At 27.7% G+C, this 20,706-nt stretch overlaps 1 protein-coding gene across 4 annotated transcripts in view; it reads right to left on the bottom strand.

Moving 5' to 3' along the window:
• The window catches only part of kto (mediator complex subunit kohtalo), a 111,597-nt gene that overhangs the window by 32,630 nt on the left and 58,261 nt on the right, over positions 1-20,706 (bottom strand). For all 4 annotated transcript variants that reach the window (XM_043044732.3, XM_043044730.3, XM_043044731.3 and 1 more), the window contains exons 23-31: positions 17,452-17,578; positions 16,519-16,749; positions 14,945-15,035; positions 12,084-12,288; positions 10,777-10,881; positions 7,544-7,743; positions 5,624-5,821; positions 2,768-2,900; positions 1,699-1,880 (exon numbers count right to left, since the gene is read on the bottom strand). In XM_043044732.3, the coding sequence (XP_042900666.2) occupies positions 1,699-1,880; positions 2,768-2,900; positions 5,624-5,821; positions 7,544-7,743; positions 10,777-10,881; positions 12,084-12,288; positions 14,945-15,035; positions 16,519-16,749; positions 17,452-17,578 (1,472 nt within the window). The remainder of the gene's footprint in view (positions 1-1,698; positions 1,881-2,767; positions 2,901-5,623; positions 5,822-7,543; positions 7,744-10,776; positions 10,882-12,083; positions 12,289-14,944; positions 15,036-16,518; positions 16,750-17,451; positions 17,579-20,706) is intronic.

The following is a 20,706-nucleotide window of genomic DNA, read 5'->3' as shown; positions in this document are numbered from 1 at the left end:
AATTTTCTCAAATAAATATATATTTACTCTAATTGGCAGAATCTCTTGAAACATGTAACATACTATGATACCCTTTAATCAGATAGGCAGAACGGGCATTATGGTATTCTTTTTTTTATGGAAAGATTTTATCAACATAAATAAGCAATCAACATATTCAGAAAGATGCATGCCTGTTTTTAGATTTTTACATTAGTATCATATTTGGCATGACAGTCCAGGGTTTGCCTAGGTTTTCTTCAAAATTTCACTGTACTGCCAGTATTTCATTTCTTTCACTCTAAAATTGCGCCATCATAGTTTTGAACTTTCTAGGAATGTTATTGAATGCTGTTTTAAGCCCTTCCCTTTTTTAGTGCCCAGTATATACTCATGTGTTTTATATACGTTAATCTTACAATTGTTAGAATAACATGTAATAAAAAATTTCACTGTACTGTTTGTTTAAAGCCAATAATGAAAATTCTTTACATCTCATTTTTTTAGGGCATTGCACTAATAAATTATGCAAAATTTGCAAACAAAGTAGAAAAACATTGTGAAAACTTAAATAAAAAATGAAACCTAAATTTTCATGTGATGAGGCAATGGGGGGTTTTCTAGGGTATGCCAACAATATGATTTTGGTTTGAGATCTAGGGATTTCTAGTTATAATGAATTTTAGAAAGGTGATACGTGTAAGCAATATGAAAATATATCCTTTTCATTGGTAATAGAAAAAGCTCATCAAATAAAAATAAGGAATACATTGTTAATTCAGTTACTTTCTAAATTAAAACCGTTGACAATAAAGACCCTTGAACGCAAGAATATTTGAGTTTTATTTTTGGCCCATTTCACTAAGATGAATGATATCCTATGAATTGATGGTTTAAAAAACAATTCAATTGCAAATTAATTTTACAGAACCTGAATTTAGTGTAAAGTGCTTGTAGTTTTTGAATTGAAATTTACTTATTTTTTCAGGAATGACAACAATCTGCTATTGCTTTTCTATAGTCACTGAGCTATTTTTCCATTATGAGAAAGAAATTTTTTTATAATAAAATAGTCAGGAAAATTATACATTTAATAAGATTTAAACATTTAATATTTTTTCAATTTTTTTTTTTTTTTACATAAAGTGATGTTTTTTTTTAAAAACAATAAATTTCTTAAATATATTTCCTTTTCCTAATCAACAATCGGAGCTTATAAAATCAAAGGAATGACTGGTTCAATATTAACTACCAAATAAATAAATTTTAAAATTATATAAAAAAGTAAAAAAAAAAAATTCAAAATTAAATTTTTTTTTAAAAAAATCGGAAAATTATACTTTTCTATATATTTCAAAAGCTTTTAATTATTCTAAACTGAAATCCATGGAAATTGCAGAAAGGTCATAGAAGCTGCTATCCTTTAATTTAATTTCAAGTTTATACTACTGAAAATTTAATTTGAAATTCTATCAGCACACAAGCATTAGATAAAACATCTATTGGCCATCATGAAGGCTTCAATTTTGCGTACAGCTCTAGAGGTAAGATTAACAATGATTGCTCTAAAATGGGGGTCTACAATGTATTTTCAATAGGCTATTACTGGCATGCTGATAATATTTTAGTTTCTTGCTAATGCTTTAGATTGATAAATTACATTATTAATTTAAGTAAATAACAGAGTGGATAGAAAAAAAGAGAGGTAAGAAAACATACTAGTTGATTTGAGGATCGACAACACCATAGCTTATAAGCTGAACAAGAAGTGTAGCCCATGTCATTGTAAAGTCAGGGTTTCTTTGCACCATGTCAAACATACCACCAACCAAGCTTAGGCGTAGCTGCAGAGCTTCCTGCATTGCTTGTTTAGCTTTCAGCTCCTCTAAACCATGTTTGTCCTTAAAAAGGAATTAAACAAGCACTGGGATTATATTCCTAAAAAAACAAGTATCCTTCCAAAGTTTTTAAAAATTTTTTATTTTTCAAATTTTTTAAAATATTTTGAAAAGAATTCTTAGAAATAAGATTTTTTATGCAAATTTTGTAGAGAATATTGAAAACATTTTTTGTCAGTTGATTAAATTATTTAAATATAACAACTTTGTTCACAAATCATCATAATAATCTGTATTAACATGTAAATCAATTAACACGTTATTAAGTTTTTAAAAAAATTAACACATTTAGACAAAGTGAAATAAAGAAATATATAAGACTGCAATTTGTAAAGTAATATATTTGTATTCTGCAATCATATGTTTAAAAATTGTTTTACTAAAAAATTAATTCAGTCAAACAGAAGATTTTATGTTTAATACGTATATGCAACAATGTGAGTATTTTTATGAATTTTATTACAATAACAAAGTAACAATTCTAAATTGATCCACTCAAGATTTAGGAATTTACGACTGCTTGCCTTAAAAAAAACTTATAATAAACTTATAACACTCTCCTAAAAAAACTTATAAAAAAATGCTTTCAAAATAATGACCATTTTCTGTAACAACAAGGCACAATCGGAGCATATATAAATTAAAATAATCCATATTTAGTGTAAAAAAATTTTTTTATAGGGACATCAGTGGATTTACTTTAACAACTTTTGAAATTTAATAAGAATAAATGCGTAGCAAAATATCAGCAAAATAAAGTAAAGAGAGCATATTTATTTTCTTCAGTTCATTTTTTTTTTTTTTTGCATGGATATTTCAAAATTTTAGATTAATTTTGGAACACCACTTAGCATGAAACTCATTAGAGAACAATAGAATTGCGAACTTACATCTCGTCCTATATAATTATTGTAAGAAAGTTGGCTTTGCAGAGAGGTCAAGAGTGCCACTCTTTGTTCATCCTGTCCTTTCAGGCACATCAATACCAAAGACAAGAATGGCTGATGACTTAATAAGGAAGAACTACAAATGAAACAGACATCAGATTTTTGACTAGATGCACAATTTATTTTACAGCAAAAAATAAATAAATAAATAAGAAGAAAAAAATACACACTAGGATTCTAGTGTGAACTTTTTATTCCATATAAAGGGAGGGAGAAAATTCCAAGAGAAGGGAGGAAGGTTTTCTGAATAAAAACAGAAGAAAAGAAAAACTGCATGAAAAAAAAAATTTACGTTCATAAAAGAAAAAAGTTTATAATCATACATTATTAATGTTTATATAATGTATACATGATATAATTTAGATAATGTGTAAATCAGATTACCTCAACAAATAGTTAAATCTAATATAAATAGCTAAAAACACATATTTTGCAAGAAGAAATTATTAACAAGTGGCCATTTAAATAAAATATACGCATCTAAAAGGAAACTTGTTTATGAGTACAGCTAATGCTAATCTAACCAAAAATTTTGAATAAAAGTAAATCCCTTATAACAAGCAAAATATATTTTTTAAAGTACAGTACAGAACCCGTTATCCGGAAATCAGAAAACTGGAAAACCAAAAAACCGGAACTAAATTCGATAAATTTTCTCGCCATTTTAAAAAAAAAAAACTTTTCCTTGTAAGATTTTACGATTTTTCTTTCTTTTTTTAAAGATGCTTACCTTACCATCATTTTGGAAATAATCATTAGTATATTACTTCATTGTTTTTTCTTATTTTTAACATTTCCAATTTTTGTTTAGTTGGGTTTAACAATAAAAAAAACGGCTTTTTGTAGCCATTCAGAAAACCGGAAAAATCAGTTATCCGGAATAGCGATGGTCCCGACCGTTCCAGATAATTGGTTCCCTACTGTATTACATTTTTTAAAACAATTGCATTTTCTCTTAATATAAGGAAACCTCTCGAGAACGAACATTAATCGTTCCACAGTAAAATGGTTGTTGTTGAAGGTGGGTCATTTTTGAGGTTACCTGCATTGACCTCAAAATTGTTATTGAAGGTACAAGATTTTTCGCATACAATTTTATTTTATTTTTAGTCAGTGTCATTTTCTTGATGTGGAAAAGCCACTTTTGTGGGTCTCGTGTAAAGACAGATCTATGAACTGAATCTAGTCTCTTTAAAAATGATCCCTACTGGTATAATTATGTGCAAATTTGCTAATCATCAATGATAAAGCTATTTTAAATATATAAACAATTATGTTTTTTGTTTAAGTTTGCATTTAATTTTACTTTACATCATAAAAGGTAGCTTTAAAAGATGAGAAGTTTGTTTGCGATTGGGTTTTCCAAAATAACTTTTTGTTTCGAATTTAACTTTCAGCTCTAAAAGTAAATCATTGATAGCATCGTCAAAACGAACTTTCTAAATAAGATTCTCACACAAATATTTTGAACACATTTGAATTGACTTATTTGTTTTGATATTCTTTCATGTCTCCTTATTTGAATTTTTCCGCATTTGGTGCAGATGTTTGGCCAGTCACTGGGAGATGGTCTCTCCTTAAGGTTTTCTTCAACGCAAAGTCTATGGAAAAAATTTCATGCCCCCCAAACGTGGTCATGAATAAAGGTGGTTGCTACATAGAGAATTGTCTTTCCTGGAGGTTTCCCTGTACAACTATTTTCATTACTTCTGCATACTATAAGGGATGTGTTTTTAATAAAGAGAATTTGTTAGATGAGCAAGATAAGTGCTCAAACACCTCTTGTCAGCAAAAATAAGTCAATTGGTAACATATGTCACCTTTTAGATGCATTCTGCTAATATGTGCTGACAAAGATGTAAAATCAAAGATAAACATAGGTAATATGTGAATGGTCACCAGGAGCACATCTCTTAATAGCTAAAAAAATCCAGGCAGTAGGTAGGATTAGGTATCAAAAGGCAAAGATAAATTCCAATAAGTATAATACAGTAGGCCAGAAAAATAGCTAGACAGAACTGTCCACTCTCTCATATAATTGAAAATGCATGCTACACATTGACTATTGCAGGGGATATATCACTTGCCTCCCCATGAGCTGACCTTCGTTTGAATTCAAGTAATGGCTGGTTGATACAAATTCCGCATTTGGTTCCCATTGACCACAGTGCTGATGTAAAATATCCTCAGTGGTAGATGGAACATGGGTTCCTTTGCCGTCAGGCTAAACGTAGAAGGTTTCCAAGGTTTTCCTCTTTATATAACACAAACGCAGATAAATTCTATCAAGAAAACCTCCACGAAGGCAAATTTTTCCCAATACTTGATCCAGGAGTTCCCTTCTCTTCTGGATTGAGTTCAAAGACGACAGAGTTGAACATTGGTAGTCATAAACTCAATTGTTAAAAAAGGTTATAAAATAAAATGATTAATGCAGAAATACTGAATGTTCATTACTAAACTACAAAACTCTATGATTAGGACATGTTTATACAATCACTCAAACATTTTACTTCTTTCCTTCTTTTCAACCTCTCACAAGATTTGCAAAGGATCGGTTTTAACATTCCTAATTTTTAATCAGGTCAAACAGTATTCGCTAGAAATTTAACATATCAATACTGAAGTGAACCCATGCCTCTAGAAACTTAATAAATCAGAATTCTATTTTAGTAAGTGAAAGCCATACTATGTAAAAACAATAAATAAATAAATAAAATAACATAAAATAAATAAAATAACATAAAATAAATAAATAAAACATAAAATAAATAAAATTATGAACAATGAAACAAATACTTTTTTTGAGCTTGTTTATCTTTATCTTTGTTTTTCGATGATGATGATGAAGAAGAACTAGATGATGATGATTTTGACCATGAACCTGTTTCCAGAACCTGTCCTGCAGCCTTCAGCATCTCACCCTGGACAGCTGGTGGAAGTTTTGCAATAAGAGGAGCAACCAACCAGATGCGGCTGGGTTTGTCTATTTCAAACCTGGAAGTACAAGCAGTTTTAATAAAGTTTATTACAATGTAACGACTGAATCCATTGCAGTGGTTGATTTTAATAACTAAAGTTTTTTTGGTTAGAATACAAGTACATCAATATTTAAGATTCCAAAGACTTACTTAAACAGAAAAGTAAAAAAGTAGCACAATACTCCAAGAATCACGTAAAAAAATACATAAAATAACAAATAATAAAAAAAATTAAACATAAACATGTATTGTAAGAAGGGTACTGTACTACATTATCTGAAAGCATAGTTTCGCGAGTCAAAAACACTTTTTTTCACACGTAACTATGCTTTCAGATAATGTAGAAATATAGGAAAATTTTACAACAAACTTTTTTGTTACTTATCAAATTTTAAGCATTTTATTCTTGTAAAGTGTTACTTTAAAGTGAAAAAATTAACACAACATTTTCAACAATCAATTTATTTGTATGTAATTCAGTAATTGATTATTGCTGGTCTGTCATTTTCTTTAAACTAACAATCAATATTAAGAGTCCAACAACAAATTCTTTTAGTTTAAGAAAACATCTTTTTATGATAGAATTATTAATATCACATTATAAATAAATGCATGTTTATTTTAATTAATGCTGAAGTATTTAGCCCACTTAAATATTTGATTTTGAGTATAAAAAGTATTTTGTTAGGAATATAAAAAAGGTGCAATAATCTTTAAAAACTACAGTCAGACCTCGTTATAAGGTCACCGTAAGGAACATCGGAAAAGTGACCTTATAAGCAGGGTGACCTTTTAACCGATTCATTAGCAGTTCGTAACTAAGCACTTGTAAATAGTACACATTATGACTTTTTAAAAATGGTAATACAAACGAAAACGATCGGCCATAAATTAAATATTTAAGTCAATACATTTTAACAGAAATAGTAAAGAATTAAAAAAAGTTAGATTTTTAAATTTCTTTTAAATTTAAAATAAAGCTGTTTACAAATTTTCTACATTACATCTTACCTTATTTAAAATAATCATTTATGCAGGTCTGTTTCGTTTTTGGCTTCATTTTTCGAACAATGTTTTCTAGATTTTCTAACTTCTCAAAATGTTCCTCAGCTCCCTCATGGTTTGTAAAAAAATTTCGTATGGCATTTATTGCATTGAAGGCTTCCACTTGGGTTACAGCTACAGTCTCAGGATCACTGTCATTGTCCTCACTGTCCACAACTTGTGAAACGATTTCAGAAATTGTATCTTGTTCGTTGGCTGCAACATTTTCCGAGAACTCAAAAGTGGTAATTGCCTTGTAAGGAGGTTAAATAGGCTTTTGTCAGAAAAGAGCTTCCCTCGCCTCAGATAAAAATGACCTTATAAGCGATAACGATTTTTAAAACTTGACCATATATCCGATAATCTGTAACAAAGAATTCCTATTCAGTGAGCCGGGACTTTGGAAAAGTGACCTTATATGCGGGGTGACCTTATATGCAGATGGCCTTATATCGAGATCTGACTGTATATATTCTTTAATCAAACTTTTTACAGTAAAAATACATTGCAAAATATAGTTATGCATGTTAAATAAAGATATAGATTTAGAAATTAACATATAAGTTCAGAAGATATAATAATTTAACACTAAAATATGAAAAATAGCATGACAGTAACAAAAATAAATTCTATAAGTTTAAAACAGAACTGATAATCGAGAAATAAATATGATTGTGGTTTGTAGAAATCTTACTTTGAAGGGCAGCAATTTTTTAAGAATTCTCCTTTGATAGTAGATTGATTTTCTTCACTCATCATTTGGAAGACATCAATTGTTGCTTTGGCCACACTATCCAGCCACGTATTGATCTGAGGAGGATCCTGCGCCTCACACTGTTTGTACATGAACTGCAACTCTAACCAAGATACTCGCAAAGTCCATAAGTCTAAATTCTGAAATTATACCATCATTCAGTCATAGAGAGGATAAATATATTAAAACATTTTAAACTCTATTTCTATTCTTGAAATTACTGAGGTTCTGAAATTACAGGTTCAAAATAAATAAATAAAAAATAAATAAAAATAATAAATGAAAATAAATAAAATCAAAACAAATGAAAAAGAAATAAAAATAAGAAATAAAATAAATAAAATTTATAAGGAAATATAAATAAGAAAAACTTTAAAAAATTGAAAATATATTTTTATGAAAGATAATTCATCAGTTCTTTTCTTAGCACTCCAATGTTTTAAAATTTATTTTAAAAAAACTATGCCTATTTTAATTCAATCAATAAAAGTAATTAAGGTATTAAGCTATTTTGTAAAATTTTTAATATTGTCATGTTATAAAAATTTCTTAATGTTCCACAAATGTCTTTTTTTCCAATCATACTTGGAGTTGGGGTATTTTTTAAGAGATTTTCAGAACTTTGATATACATTTTGTGATTGCCATTTTTATGGTTGCAAAACTACATCACTACATAAAAAGAAAGACTACATGAAAAGTAAATAAGTAGGCTTTAACAATGATGGTAAATAAATTAAATAAAAACTTAGGCAAAACCTCTATTGTTGTGAACTGTTTTAGAATGAAAATTTTGTGGTAGGTGAGTAGGTATTTCTTGTGCACAATTTTTGCTTACTTGTATCACAATTTTTCATAATGAAAGTGAAGCAACCCCAATAATTACATAAAAATCCAATAAAACATAACAATAACTAAATACTTGTAATTATTTACCTTCCCAGAAATTTACAAGGGAATAATTCATCTTATATACTTAATACTATATACTTTAGGGTCATAAAATAAGATTGCTCAAACCCTGACTATAAAAACTGAAGTAAATTCTACAAAAAAACTTAAACTGACAACTAAAACTTTATATATATATATATATATATATATATATATATATATATATATATATAAGAGTGCCCCTTATATTTCCCATTTGTCATTTATTTAGAATTATATCATTTGCCTGAAGACACGAATGTGATTTCATTGTTCCTGTTTTAAAGATTTTATGACCGTTTAATTAAGAAATTGGCATTAATTTTTTTAATAATTATGATTATTAAACTAAATAAACTGAAAATAACTAAGTTCCTTTCAGTTACATAAGGTGTTGTTTTAATTAGAAATGTTTGATTTAATAACATTTCGATGAACATATTTTATAGGCAATCTCTTTATAATTTTTCATTACATTATTTTCAGAGCACAAATAATAGTCATAATTATTAATTAAAAAAGTGAAGCATTCCTGAAACTGCACATTGTGATCCAGAGGATCACAGAGGTTAAAGCTGCAGAATTTTAAGACCAACAGCATTATTATGGCAATGTGGTGCACACAGGCCATAGATATCAGGGATGAGATTGGCCAAGAGGCAAAGAAGATGAATTTTCACGCGAGTAAATCTTACGTGATTTATAGCAAAACTATCAGTAACATATTCTCATCCAGTTTCGCTGCTGTTGTAATGCCTATATATAGCAAGAATCGTCAACAGGAAAACTGCCACATTTATAGTAACTAATTCAAGAAAAAAACTTACTTTTTACAAGAGTCGTGATAAAGGATTTTAAAATCGCGGGAATACAAATAGCAATCTTGGATTTTAAAATCGCGTGAATATAAATCCCGACATTGAAATCACGTGAATGAAACTCGACATTGGATTTCAAAAATGTGAAAATACAAATCATGATGGGTAATTTTCAGATCGCGTAAAATACGAATAACGATGCATAATTTCTAAATGTCGTGAAAACGAATTCAAAGCCAAACTTTTAAATATGAAAATAGATGTTGGATATTACAACCGCAAAAACGAATCACAACATCATATAAACTCACGTGAATATGAATCGTTACATAGAATTTTAAAAATGCCTCAATACAAATCGTGATATTGGATTTTTAAATCTTGTAAATAAGAATTGCAATGAACGATATTGAAAACGCGTTAATAAGAATCGCAATGCGCAACTTTTAAATCAGGTAAATAAGAAAATCGATGTTTGATATTATAATGCAGCGACGTCTGGATTACGAAAATACGAGCTATCTACGGGACGGGTGAAAATGAGAAAAATCTTATTTTCTGCTCGTAAAAGCTAATAGCTAAAATAAATAGATATCGGGAAGGGTTGGCAGTTACGTAGTTTGAATTTTCTATTTATCTTTCGATATATTATAATCAAATCGGAAATAGATATATAATTATTTTATTTCAACGGCTAAGTTTTCAGAAAAAGCAGAATATTTATTTATATATAAACTTTTAGAGAATTGGGAATTTTGATAAAAAGGCTGCAATTCGAGAGACAAAAGCGAAAAAGGCGGAAATCTGCTAAAAAGCGGAAAAATCTCATCCCTGCAAGATGGTACCCATAAATCTGAACCTAGGTGGGCTTCAAGCCGCTGCAAGGGCTTGAACTCCAGTTCTTTACAATGATATTTCAGTGCCTTAACCACTGAATCCCCACGGCTCAATTAGTAACTAACAATTATTATTTGTACTTAAAAATCCCACAGAATATATAACTGAAATCACAAAGCAAACATGTAATCTTAAGAGATTTCTAAATTTTCAGGTAAAGGAATCATAGGCTTAATTTGAAAAATAATTCAGAAATGTAGAGAGAAGAAGTTAAGAGTGTTACAAGCAACCATATGCAGTGAAATCTCTCGGGAGCGATCACTCTCTGTTCCACATTAAAATGATCGTTAATGAAGGCTGGTCTTAAGAGTTAACACCATCGACTTCAAAGATACATGATTTTTCACAAGCAATATTGATTTTACTCAGTGTCATTTTCTCGGTGCGGAAAAGAAGCTTATTTACTACTTAAAATAAAGAATCAATACTCTAAACAAAAATGCTATCAAACAAGCACACAGTGAAACAGTATAAAATCACCAATTAAAAACTAATACAAATAATAAATTGATGATTAAATACATACTTGAAGAACACTAGCAATTAATGCTTTTTGATCAGATGGATCAAATATATTGGGAGGGATGTCCGCTTCATGGGGACGACAAATCATCCTCAGTAACTGCTGAGACTAATGGTACAAAACATTTTTGATGATTAGACATAAATAAATATCAAAAATACTAAATTACAAAATAAATAACTATTATCACTAATTAAAATATTAGAAATAAAAACAGAAGGAAAAAAAATTTTATGCACGGCCTCCCACAATTGAAACTAAACAAAAATTCAAATTTTTTTTCAGATTGTTTTTATATCCTTGCAGCAAAATATATTTCTTTAAAACAGTATTTGATTAATTACATTCTTAATATTAGTTTAGAACTTACATATACAGTTAAGAGAAGAAAAAACACTACACAAAATGAATTACATTATACTGGAATAGTTTTGAAAACCAAAGTTATTCCAGGATTTGGAGAACTTCTATTTCAGATACTTAAACCAGTAAAGAAGTAAAAGAAAAGCCCCTCTTACCACCAAAATAATGTGTTCACTTCCATAGCAAACCAATGAAGTTTTTGACAATCATCCTATGGATTACTACACACAAATTTCAAATGGTGCCCTTAAATCTTCGTCTTAAGTGCTTGATTTAAGTGCGTCTTAAGTGACAATTATAAATTCACAGTCCTATTCTTCTCAATCAACAGTTTAAACTTAAAAGTCAGGATAAATGCAATGTGTAAACAAATCAACTATATATTTATTTCTCTCACATGACACCAAAGCTAGAGTCATCTAAAATAATTATTTTGTTAGAGTGTCTTAAGTACTAAAGTTAAGTAATGTCAAATAATAAAGAATTTCAAGCTAGAGGCAGAACTATATCATTGAGTGGAATAAATCAATCAATTATATATATCATGGACTTCTCTTGAAAAGCTAAAATTTAAATTAGAATAACTCCATGTGGTCAAAGCTGCGGGCAACAGGAAGTTAACTTACTTAAGTGTTTTCCAATCCGCACAATACAATTTGAGAATACTTTTACAGAAAAGGATTTTATTGTTTGAAAACTAGGTTAAATTAACACTAGATTGCCCAAGGAAGTCATATTTTAGTGTTAATATTTACTAATAACTTGTTATATAACTGTAAATAATATAAAAAATATTAAAAATTAATTTTAAACAAATTTCTTTACACATTAGTTATTCCTTTGCAAGCCAGTCATTTTGACTGCTTTTGAGCAATATACTAAGTTTCAGTCTTTCTAGTGTTAGATATGTTTTTGCCAGGCATATAGTATTGAAGAAATCTCTTTACTTGTTGGTGTGAAAGCATTTGGTCCAGAATGATCTCTTCTGAGCAGAGCACTTCAGGATAGCGTAAACATCTTTCATAAATCCACTCCTGGCAACGGATCTGTTTGAGGACATGCTTAGCAAATTCACTTAAGGGGGCAGATTCTGAACCTGAATTCACAGCTGCTCCTCCTGACCCCTGATTCTGTGGATGACCCAGAGAAGGTCTAGTAAAATGAATGAGTTGCTTCAGTTAATAATGAATTAGCTTGAAGTGATTATACAGTATTTGAAAATAACATAGCAAATAAAAAACTATCTTTATGTACTTCAATTAATAGATGAGAATGTTTAAAAGTAAATTAATTCGAAATAAAGAAAATTGAGTATTAAACAAATACAGTCGAACCTTATTAATAACCGGATAATTAATAGCTAAATTGTAATAGTCGAATTTTCTTAAGTGCAAATGATATTTCAAGTTACAAAATCAAACACAAAAACTTGCTTTTTTTGAATAAACATATCTTTATTCGACGGATTTGGATTTCTGGTCCCCAAAATATAGGGGGTCGAAGCAACCTGGGAAATATAATCCCCATTGTTTGGTCAGGAGAGCGATCCAAAGTTTGAACCCCTTAATGTTAATTTTACTTTTTGCATATTTTGCCATATTTCGAGAACTTTTTAAGTGGATTGAAATATTTTTGCACACAATTATAGAATTCATTTGACTAAAGGTATTTCCGTGCAAAAAATAAATGCTAGTAAATATTATTTTTTATTATTTTATTTAATAATAGGCGAAAAAAATTTGAATTGTAAAGTATATATATTTTCACATTATTTTAAAGTATGTAATTTTACATGGCAAAACTAAAAATCTGTCAAATAGTTCCTGAAAAATCGAATTTTAAAAAATTTGTACAGATAAAATTCGATTTTTCAGGAACTATTTGAGCGATTTTGCTCAAATTCTGTATTTTGCCAAGTAAAATAACATACTTTAAAATGAATTTAAAAAATTAATACCTTGCAAATCAAAATTTTTCGATTATTTTTAAATAAAAAATAATAAATGTTCACCAAAAATTATTTTTTGCATGGAATAATCTTTAGATAAACAAATTTTATAATTGTGTGTAAAGATTTTTCAATTTATTAAAAGAAAGTTCTTGAGAAATAGCAAAATATGCAATTGTAAAATTAACATTAAGGAGTCCAAACTTTAGACTGCTCTCTGAACAAACTATTGGGACCATATTTTCCAGATCACCACTACACCCCATATTTTGGGGGTAACAAAAAAGGTGTTTGGAAAAAAACTTTTTTTATTCTATAATTATTAGATGAGATAATTATTAGATTATTACAATTATTAGATTGAAAGTTATACAGGGAGGTCCATTATTTTGTGCACTGCCCATTGTGCAATAAATGAATAAATGGACCACCCTGAACAACTTTTGATTAAATGATTGGATCTTCACGTTCTTGGATTCAATCTTAATAGTTCGAGGGGTGGCTTTAAATATGCTAATTAATTAGTGCAGACAAAATTTAATTTACAAAATCATACACAAAAGCGTATTTTTTCCGAATAAACATATCCCTTTTTCAATAGATTTGGATTTACTTCCCCCCAAAACAAAGGGGGTATATGCAATCTGGAAAATATGGCCCACGCTAAACTTTGGATCGCTCTCTCGACCAAAAAATGGGGACGATATATATAAGATTGAGGCTACTCCCTATATTTTGGTGGCCAAAAACTTAATCCATTGAAAAAATGTTTGTTTATTCAAAGAAAGTTCGCTTTTGTGCCTAATTTTGTCACGTAAAATATCGTCTGCACTAATTAATTAGCATATTTGAGGTTAACCCCTCAAACCATTAAGATTTATCCTAGAACATAAAGATTGGATCATTAAATCTAAAGTTATTCAGGGTGGTGCTCTTTTTTTTCGGCGCACTGTATATACTAACAATTTATACATTTTATTTTGAACTGAAATAGTCTGCAATTGATTTTTGTTTCTTCCTTTGATTTTTCACATTTGTTCCAGAACTGTTGAATCTCTTCCAAAAAATTTATAGAAGATGCATTTTCTTGTTGAGTGAGAAATTTTTAAAAATTTCCTCCGCATGAATATTTGGCAATTAATTCAATGCTTATTATATGTTGTTACCCGTTCCTTTCATGTTAAGATTGAAAATTTAATGTTAAACACGGAAAATATAATATTAATTGATAGTTGACTTATGGGACCAAACATGTGTTTCATGTAAAACAAATTTCACGTTAAGAGATTTTGCATTTATGAGGTTCGAGTGTAGTTTATTAATAACTATAAACATAACTTGCTGTACTTTTTAAAGAATTGTAAAATTAAGAATCATAAGTCAATTTTAGTAATATATAAAAAAAATATGAGTAATATTTTTTTGAATTTTCATTTTCTACATTTCTGACATTTAGGTCTAAGTGACTCACAACATTTTGAATGACTAAACACATCTTTCTAAATAATATTTCAATGAAACTTCAAATTCATGTCTTCAAGATTTAAACTATGTGCATTAAAAAAGATTGAATAAGTTTTGATTTAGTTGATAATTTCCCAAACCACATAAATAACTATTGAAATATTTTTTACATGTAGTAATTTTGTATGAGCAGCTTTGGTGTTAAATATTTAGCAGTTACAAATGATATCTAGTTTTAGTCATTTTAGAATTTCTTTCCAAAAGTAATTCATTGAAAGAAAAATTATAAAAAGAAGCTAAACTGAGAATGTTTTAAAAGTATTATTCCTAACTAAGGTTTTAAATAAATTGTTTTAGCAAACATGCACAAATTCAAATACAAAATAAGACACTCACGGTAAGCCCAAATCATCCATGGGTCCAAGTAAATCAGTTATATTTAATTCTTTGCTTTCTTTTAATTTATTTTCTGATGTTGGAGAATCACCTGAAAGAGAAATATATATATATATATATATATATATATATATATATATATATATATATATATATATATATATATATATATATATATATATATATATATATATATATATATATATATATATATATATTAGAAAAATATATTAATTATAAAACCACATAAAAGCATTCCCTCAACTTGAGAGTCAGGTGGTCAAGGAGGTTTAGACTCCACATTTTCATGACTAGTAGTGTGATGGTGGCAATACAGTCAGCACTGCACAGCAACCAATTTTAATTAACAAGACAAACTGGTACCCATCAATCTGATGCTGGGTTGATTTTAAGCAGAGACTCGAATCTGGTTCCTAACAATGACAGCTCAATACCTTACCCACTGAGGGAATTGGGCTCACAAGACCATATACTGTACATAAAGCAAAAACGTGAATAAAGCATAAATAAATATACAGAAATGGACATACTATATTTTCGGTTCTATAAACAAGAATCGTCCACATTGTTTAAACATAAAACGTTTTTTGTGTGTGCGTAAAAATATGTTTAGACACTGGAGAAAGTTCTTAATTATAGAACTGAAACTATATCATGTTCATTTATGTACTTTCATCTATGCTTTATTCACAAAATTTTGCTTTATTCATTAGTACTATCTTTATTTACATACACTAATAACTTATTTTAATTACCGTTAAGTACCTGACTAAACTGAAAGCTTTTGATATGAAACAAAACACATAAAACCAAGATGTTAAAACAGAACACTACCTTTTGTTTGAAAAAGCATTTGTCAATGCATCAGGATAAAAATAAACTTAAAGAATTCATTAAACAACATTTAACTTCATTTACAGTATTTTAAATAATGGTCTCAGCATACATAAACTTAAAAGCCCTGTAAAAAAGATCAATGACTAATTGATGAGCCAAAAAATAAATATTAAAAAAATTGGTATAAGAATTTTCCCAATAGTAGGTCCCGATCACATTTTTCATAGTTTTTTTTTTTCAGAAGAAATATATTTTTTCAGGACATTGGTAAAAATGGAATAAACTAAAAATGACCAATATAATTGCTTAGTGCAATGATACCCAATATTTTTTACTAGTGCGGATAAAAAATCGGTAGAAAAAATTTTGAAGACCATAAACTAAATGTACAAATAAAAATATTATAGCAAATAGACACCTACTATACATATATGCATAGGTATATATATAGACAGTATGTAAATTTATATAGACACCACAGCCTAACTCTTGACCAGCGTCGTCAATCTTCATGGGTCATGGCCTGTGGGTTGGTAACCAAAATATATGTAGGCACGCTTAGCATGAAGTTCACTTAAAAAAACAACAATTTTTTTTTGCATAGCCCTTAATGTAATTTGAGTAACTGCTGTAATTTTTTTTGAAGACTGGAGAAATTATTCCAATTAATGGCGGGTAAATTCTACATAACTCAGAATTAATAAATCACAACTTACCTAAAACCAATATGGCTTTCAAAACTGTCAAAATGGCTTCCACTCTCATGCCAGAATACGTAGCTGAAAGTAAATGGCGATCGCTCGGGTACTTAATATGGTAAATGCGCTTCCCTTGATTGGGGGTGTGATAAACACCAGGGGGTGAATATGGTTTTTTAAACAAGCGTCTTAGAACGTGACAAGTCAGTCTGGCACCTGCTTCAGCTTCCACTGCAGCAACATTATTTGCTAAAGGAAAAGGCACGATTTAGGTCACTTGAATTTTAAAAATATAAAAAATAATTGATCTAAGTCACAAATATTTTCCCACATTATAAGATGTAGTTCAGTTATTTTTTAAAACATAATTTCAGTGATAATGAACATTTTATCCAGGGAATAAAGAGAGAGAGGGGAAAAAAGGAGATAAAATATAGATATGAAAACTTTCATTTATGATTATACTTTAATTATACCCATTTAGGTTTGAATAATATAAATAGACTTATTCAGCCTAGAACATTTGCTTTTTTTATAGTTTTCTGATCTAAATTTTTTAATGTCTAATTAATGAATCAGCTTCCGTGCATTACAATTCATGAAGATGTGTATTTTAAATTTAAAAAAACTATGCTTCACATGATTTAAAGAAGATCAGTTGTCTTACTTAATAAAATTCACAATTTTAGCTATAAAGTAATTTAGTTTTAATATTGCTAATAACTCTTAAGTATTATTAAAAATTTAATTAGAGCTTGCAATTTAATGGTATAAAAAACTGATTTAAATTTCTTTAAAAATCAGATAATTTAGATTATTTTTTTCAAATAATCATTTTTAACAGCCTTAATTTATAATTAAAAAATAATTTGCACAACACAACAAAAAAAAAACATTCTAAGTACATACTGCTATAAAAAAAGATAAAAGTATAAAACAAATAGAACTCACCTGGAAGAGCAGCAATTATAGCAGGAATGGCAACATTGATAACAAAGTCTTGAAGTAAGAAACATCTTCGAGCAATCAATACTGATGTTAGCAATGCAAGGTTATCATGAATAGAGAGATCGCGAATCTAGAAGCATTTAAAAAAAATTTAAGCCATTAAATGAATTACGTATTTAATCAATTAAAAGAACTTATATTTAATTTATTAAAGAACATCTTGACAACATAACAAGTATAATGAGTCGATAAAATAAAATGAATAGATGGCAACATTAGAGAAATAAAAATAGGGAGATTTTTCATACGCCACAATTTATGACATAGAAAGGGAATTTTGCAGAAGTTATGGATTCTTCATTCTTACTACAAATTAAACTAGAAAATTATAATATACTAGATTTAAAATTCTGATATTAATTTTTAACTGCACTAAAGTTTTAGATACACAAGTACAGTCAAAGTTTAATCCATCCTTCATTCATTTTTCATTTCTCGTGTGCAACGACTACTTTTAATGTTAATATCTTAGATCATTTTTTAAACTACTAAATTCCAGGGTTCGTTGATTTAAATCAGCTTGATTTAAATCACGATTTAAATCATGATTTAAATCAAATGATTTTTTTAAAAAAATCATTGATTTAAATCAAATGATTTTTTTTATCCATATACATTGATTTTAAAAGTTAAAAAACAGTGTTTTAAATTTTTGATACTTTTATTATTTTCTTTTCTTAGTATTAAAATTCAATTTAAATAAATTGCTGCATTAATTAATTTTTGTTTACGAAATTATTTTCTTTCTTGGTGTGTGTTAAATTTCAACACATTTAAAATTACATTTTTAGAAATCTTTTGATTCTTGAGATTGAAAGTACAGATTAAAGTAAACATTTAATGCTGTCTTAATATAGACTTGCATAGCTGTAGAAAGTAATTAATAAACATGAATTTTTTTCAAAAAATAATACAAATAATGTTAATTAAAATTCTACCTTTTGAATGAGAAAGCATGAATTAAAATCTACATCATATTTTATTGGTGGAAAATGTATATTTTTGAAGCTTGAGGTTATATTAAAAAGAAATTACCCTAATATGCCGAAAATAGAAAAAGAAAAAAAAAAGGGCTGATGAAATCAGATGTTTTTTTCCTAATATAGTGTCATTCTTCCCTTTCAATCTCTTTCAAAGTTTATTTGATGCAGTAGGGTTATTAACTGGTATTTTTTTCTCATAATATGTTTGCAGTATCTTTGACATTATCTGATTTTCTATAAAGAAATTTTGTGAAAAAAAATTCCAATGAGTACATAGATTTTCTAATTTTTTTTTTAGATTGATTAACTTATCTATTTTGATATAGAATTAAAAATGAATATTTTAATATAAAAATATATAGATTAAATATTTATTTATTTTTTTATGAATGACTGACTAAATTTATAAACACAGTCTGCTACATTTATTTTGTCATTCTGAAAATCAAGAGAAAAAAAAAGAAATCACAATTTTAAATTAAAGTTATGGATTGCTTGCAGAAACTTTGTTTTAATAGTTAAAGTACAGGGGTCTGTCCAAGCCAAATTTACTACCGTTTAACGGTAGCTTTACAAATTCAACTTAAGGAAAAATGATAGAATAATCAAACAAACTACTTTTTCTTAAAATTTTATTTTTGTGTCTCGTAAGAAACGATAAATCCATATTTTTACTATATTTCAGGGTTGGGTTTTTGAAGTCAAAAAGTGGTTTTTGACATGACAAGGGTATAATACTGGTTTAAACCGTCAAAACCCCGTCAAAAATGTCAAAAACTGAAGTTTGCCAAGAAAATATATAAACTTCAAAACTACCAACAGTTGCCATGCATTAGATTGAAATTTAATTATACTATAGGTAATCAGCAGGTTTTAAAATATTTTTTAATTAAAATTAAGGTAAAATAACAGATTTAAAATCTCAGAAATTTATATTCAAATGCATGTGCAGAAAAATTTTGCACAAAAATTGTTTAAATATTTATATTTAAAAAAAAAATTTTTTTTTTTTGATACTTAAGAAAATTAAAAGTTTATTACTATGCATTTTTGACATATAAGGAACATATAACTAATATTTATAAGGAACTTACAAGTTATGTTGTATAAATACAAACTTGATACAAGTGTATAAATTTCTTTTTTAATGTTATACCGAATATCTTTATTATCCATTATGTTAATTTGAATTTAAAAGTAGTTATATTTATGAATAATGATAAATATAATTCATATTGTTTATTATATTTATTTATAATTATTAAATTTATCATTTTAAAAAATTTTTTATATCTTAATTTTTTTTTCTCCCCTTGTATTAAGAATACAAATAATGCATATCTTGAAAGCAAGAAGTAATTATTCAACAGCTGAATATTTAGATATTCAACAAAACTATATCGTATTCAGCAAAATGAAATTCACAAGTATTTGTATAAACTAAATTTTCAGCATAGTAAATGAATAGGCTGAATATACTGTAAATCGACACTAACTACTCTGTGTATTTAACAGAAAGCACTTAAATTTGTATTGTCTTATGTTAAAAAGATTATTAAGAAGATTTAAAAGAATATTAAAAAGATTTTTCTTTAAAAGAAGATGTCTAATGTACAAAACTGCTAATGTTTATCTTTAAAAATGTCTAATTTTTAGTATAATCTATACTATACGCTAAATTTGGTTATAAATAAATTTCTTAATAATATCACTGCAGATTTTCAATAACACATGAAAATGAATACATAATATTACAAAAGATGTGAGTTTTAAGTACAAGATTTTGGTTACTATTCAAAATATAAGTGTTTCTTCAAAATTTTAAATTTATTTTTTCTAGAACATATTTTGAAACACTATCCCTTATAAAAAATATATAAATTTTATGTATTAATTAAATTTCACATATGAATATAGGTTTTTGACATTTTTGACAGTGAGGTTTTTGATGTAACGGTTTAAACCATGGTTTAAACTGTCACATGTCAAAAACCTGCCAACCCTGCTATATTTGTGTTGATTTTTTAATATAATTTTTAATTCTCACAAAATAGGTACCTCTCAGAAAAACCCAGACAGACCCCTGAAGTATTCTTTAAATTCTCTATTTCATCTAGTCTTTAAATTTTAATCATGCATTTGTTTCAAAATGGTTGCTATGCATTCAAAGCCATGTATTATAATGAAAAATTATTTTAGTTTGAGCTTCTAAAAT

Source organism: Parasteatoda tepidariorum, chromosome 8 (assembly GCF_982258835.1).
Source record: "Parasteatoda tepidariorum strain Cologne lab strain chromosome 8, Ptep-v5.0, whole genome shotgun sequence".
NCBI classification, from domain to species: domain Eukaryota; kingdom Metazoa; phylum Arthropoda; class Arachnida; order Araneae; family Theridiidae; genus Parasteatoda; species Parasteatoda tepidariorum.
This window is presented reverse-complemented; position numbering and strand designations above follow the sequence as displayed.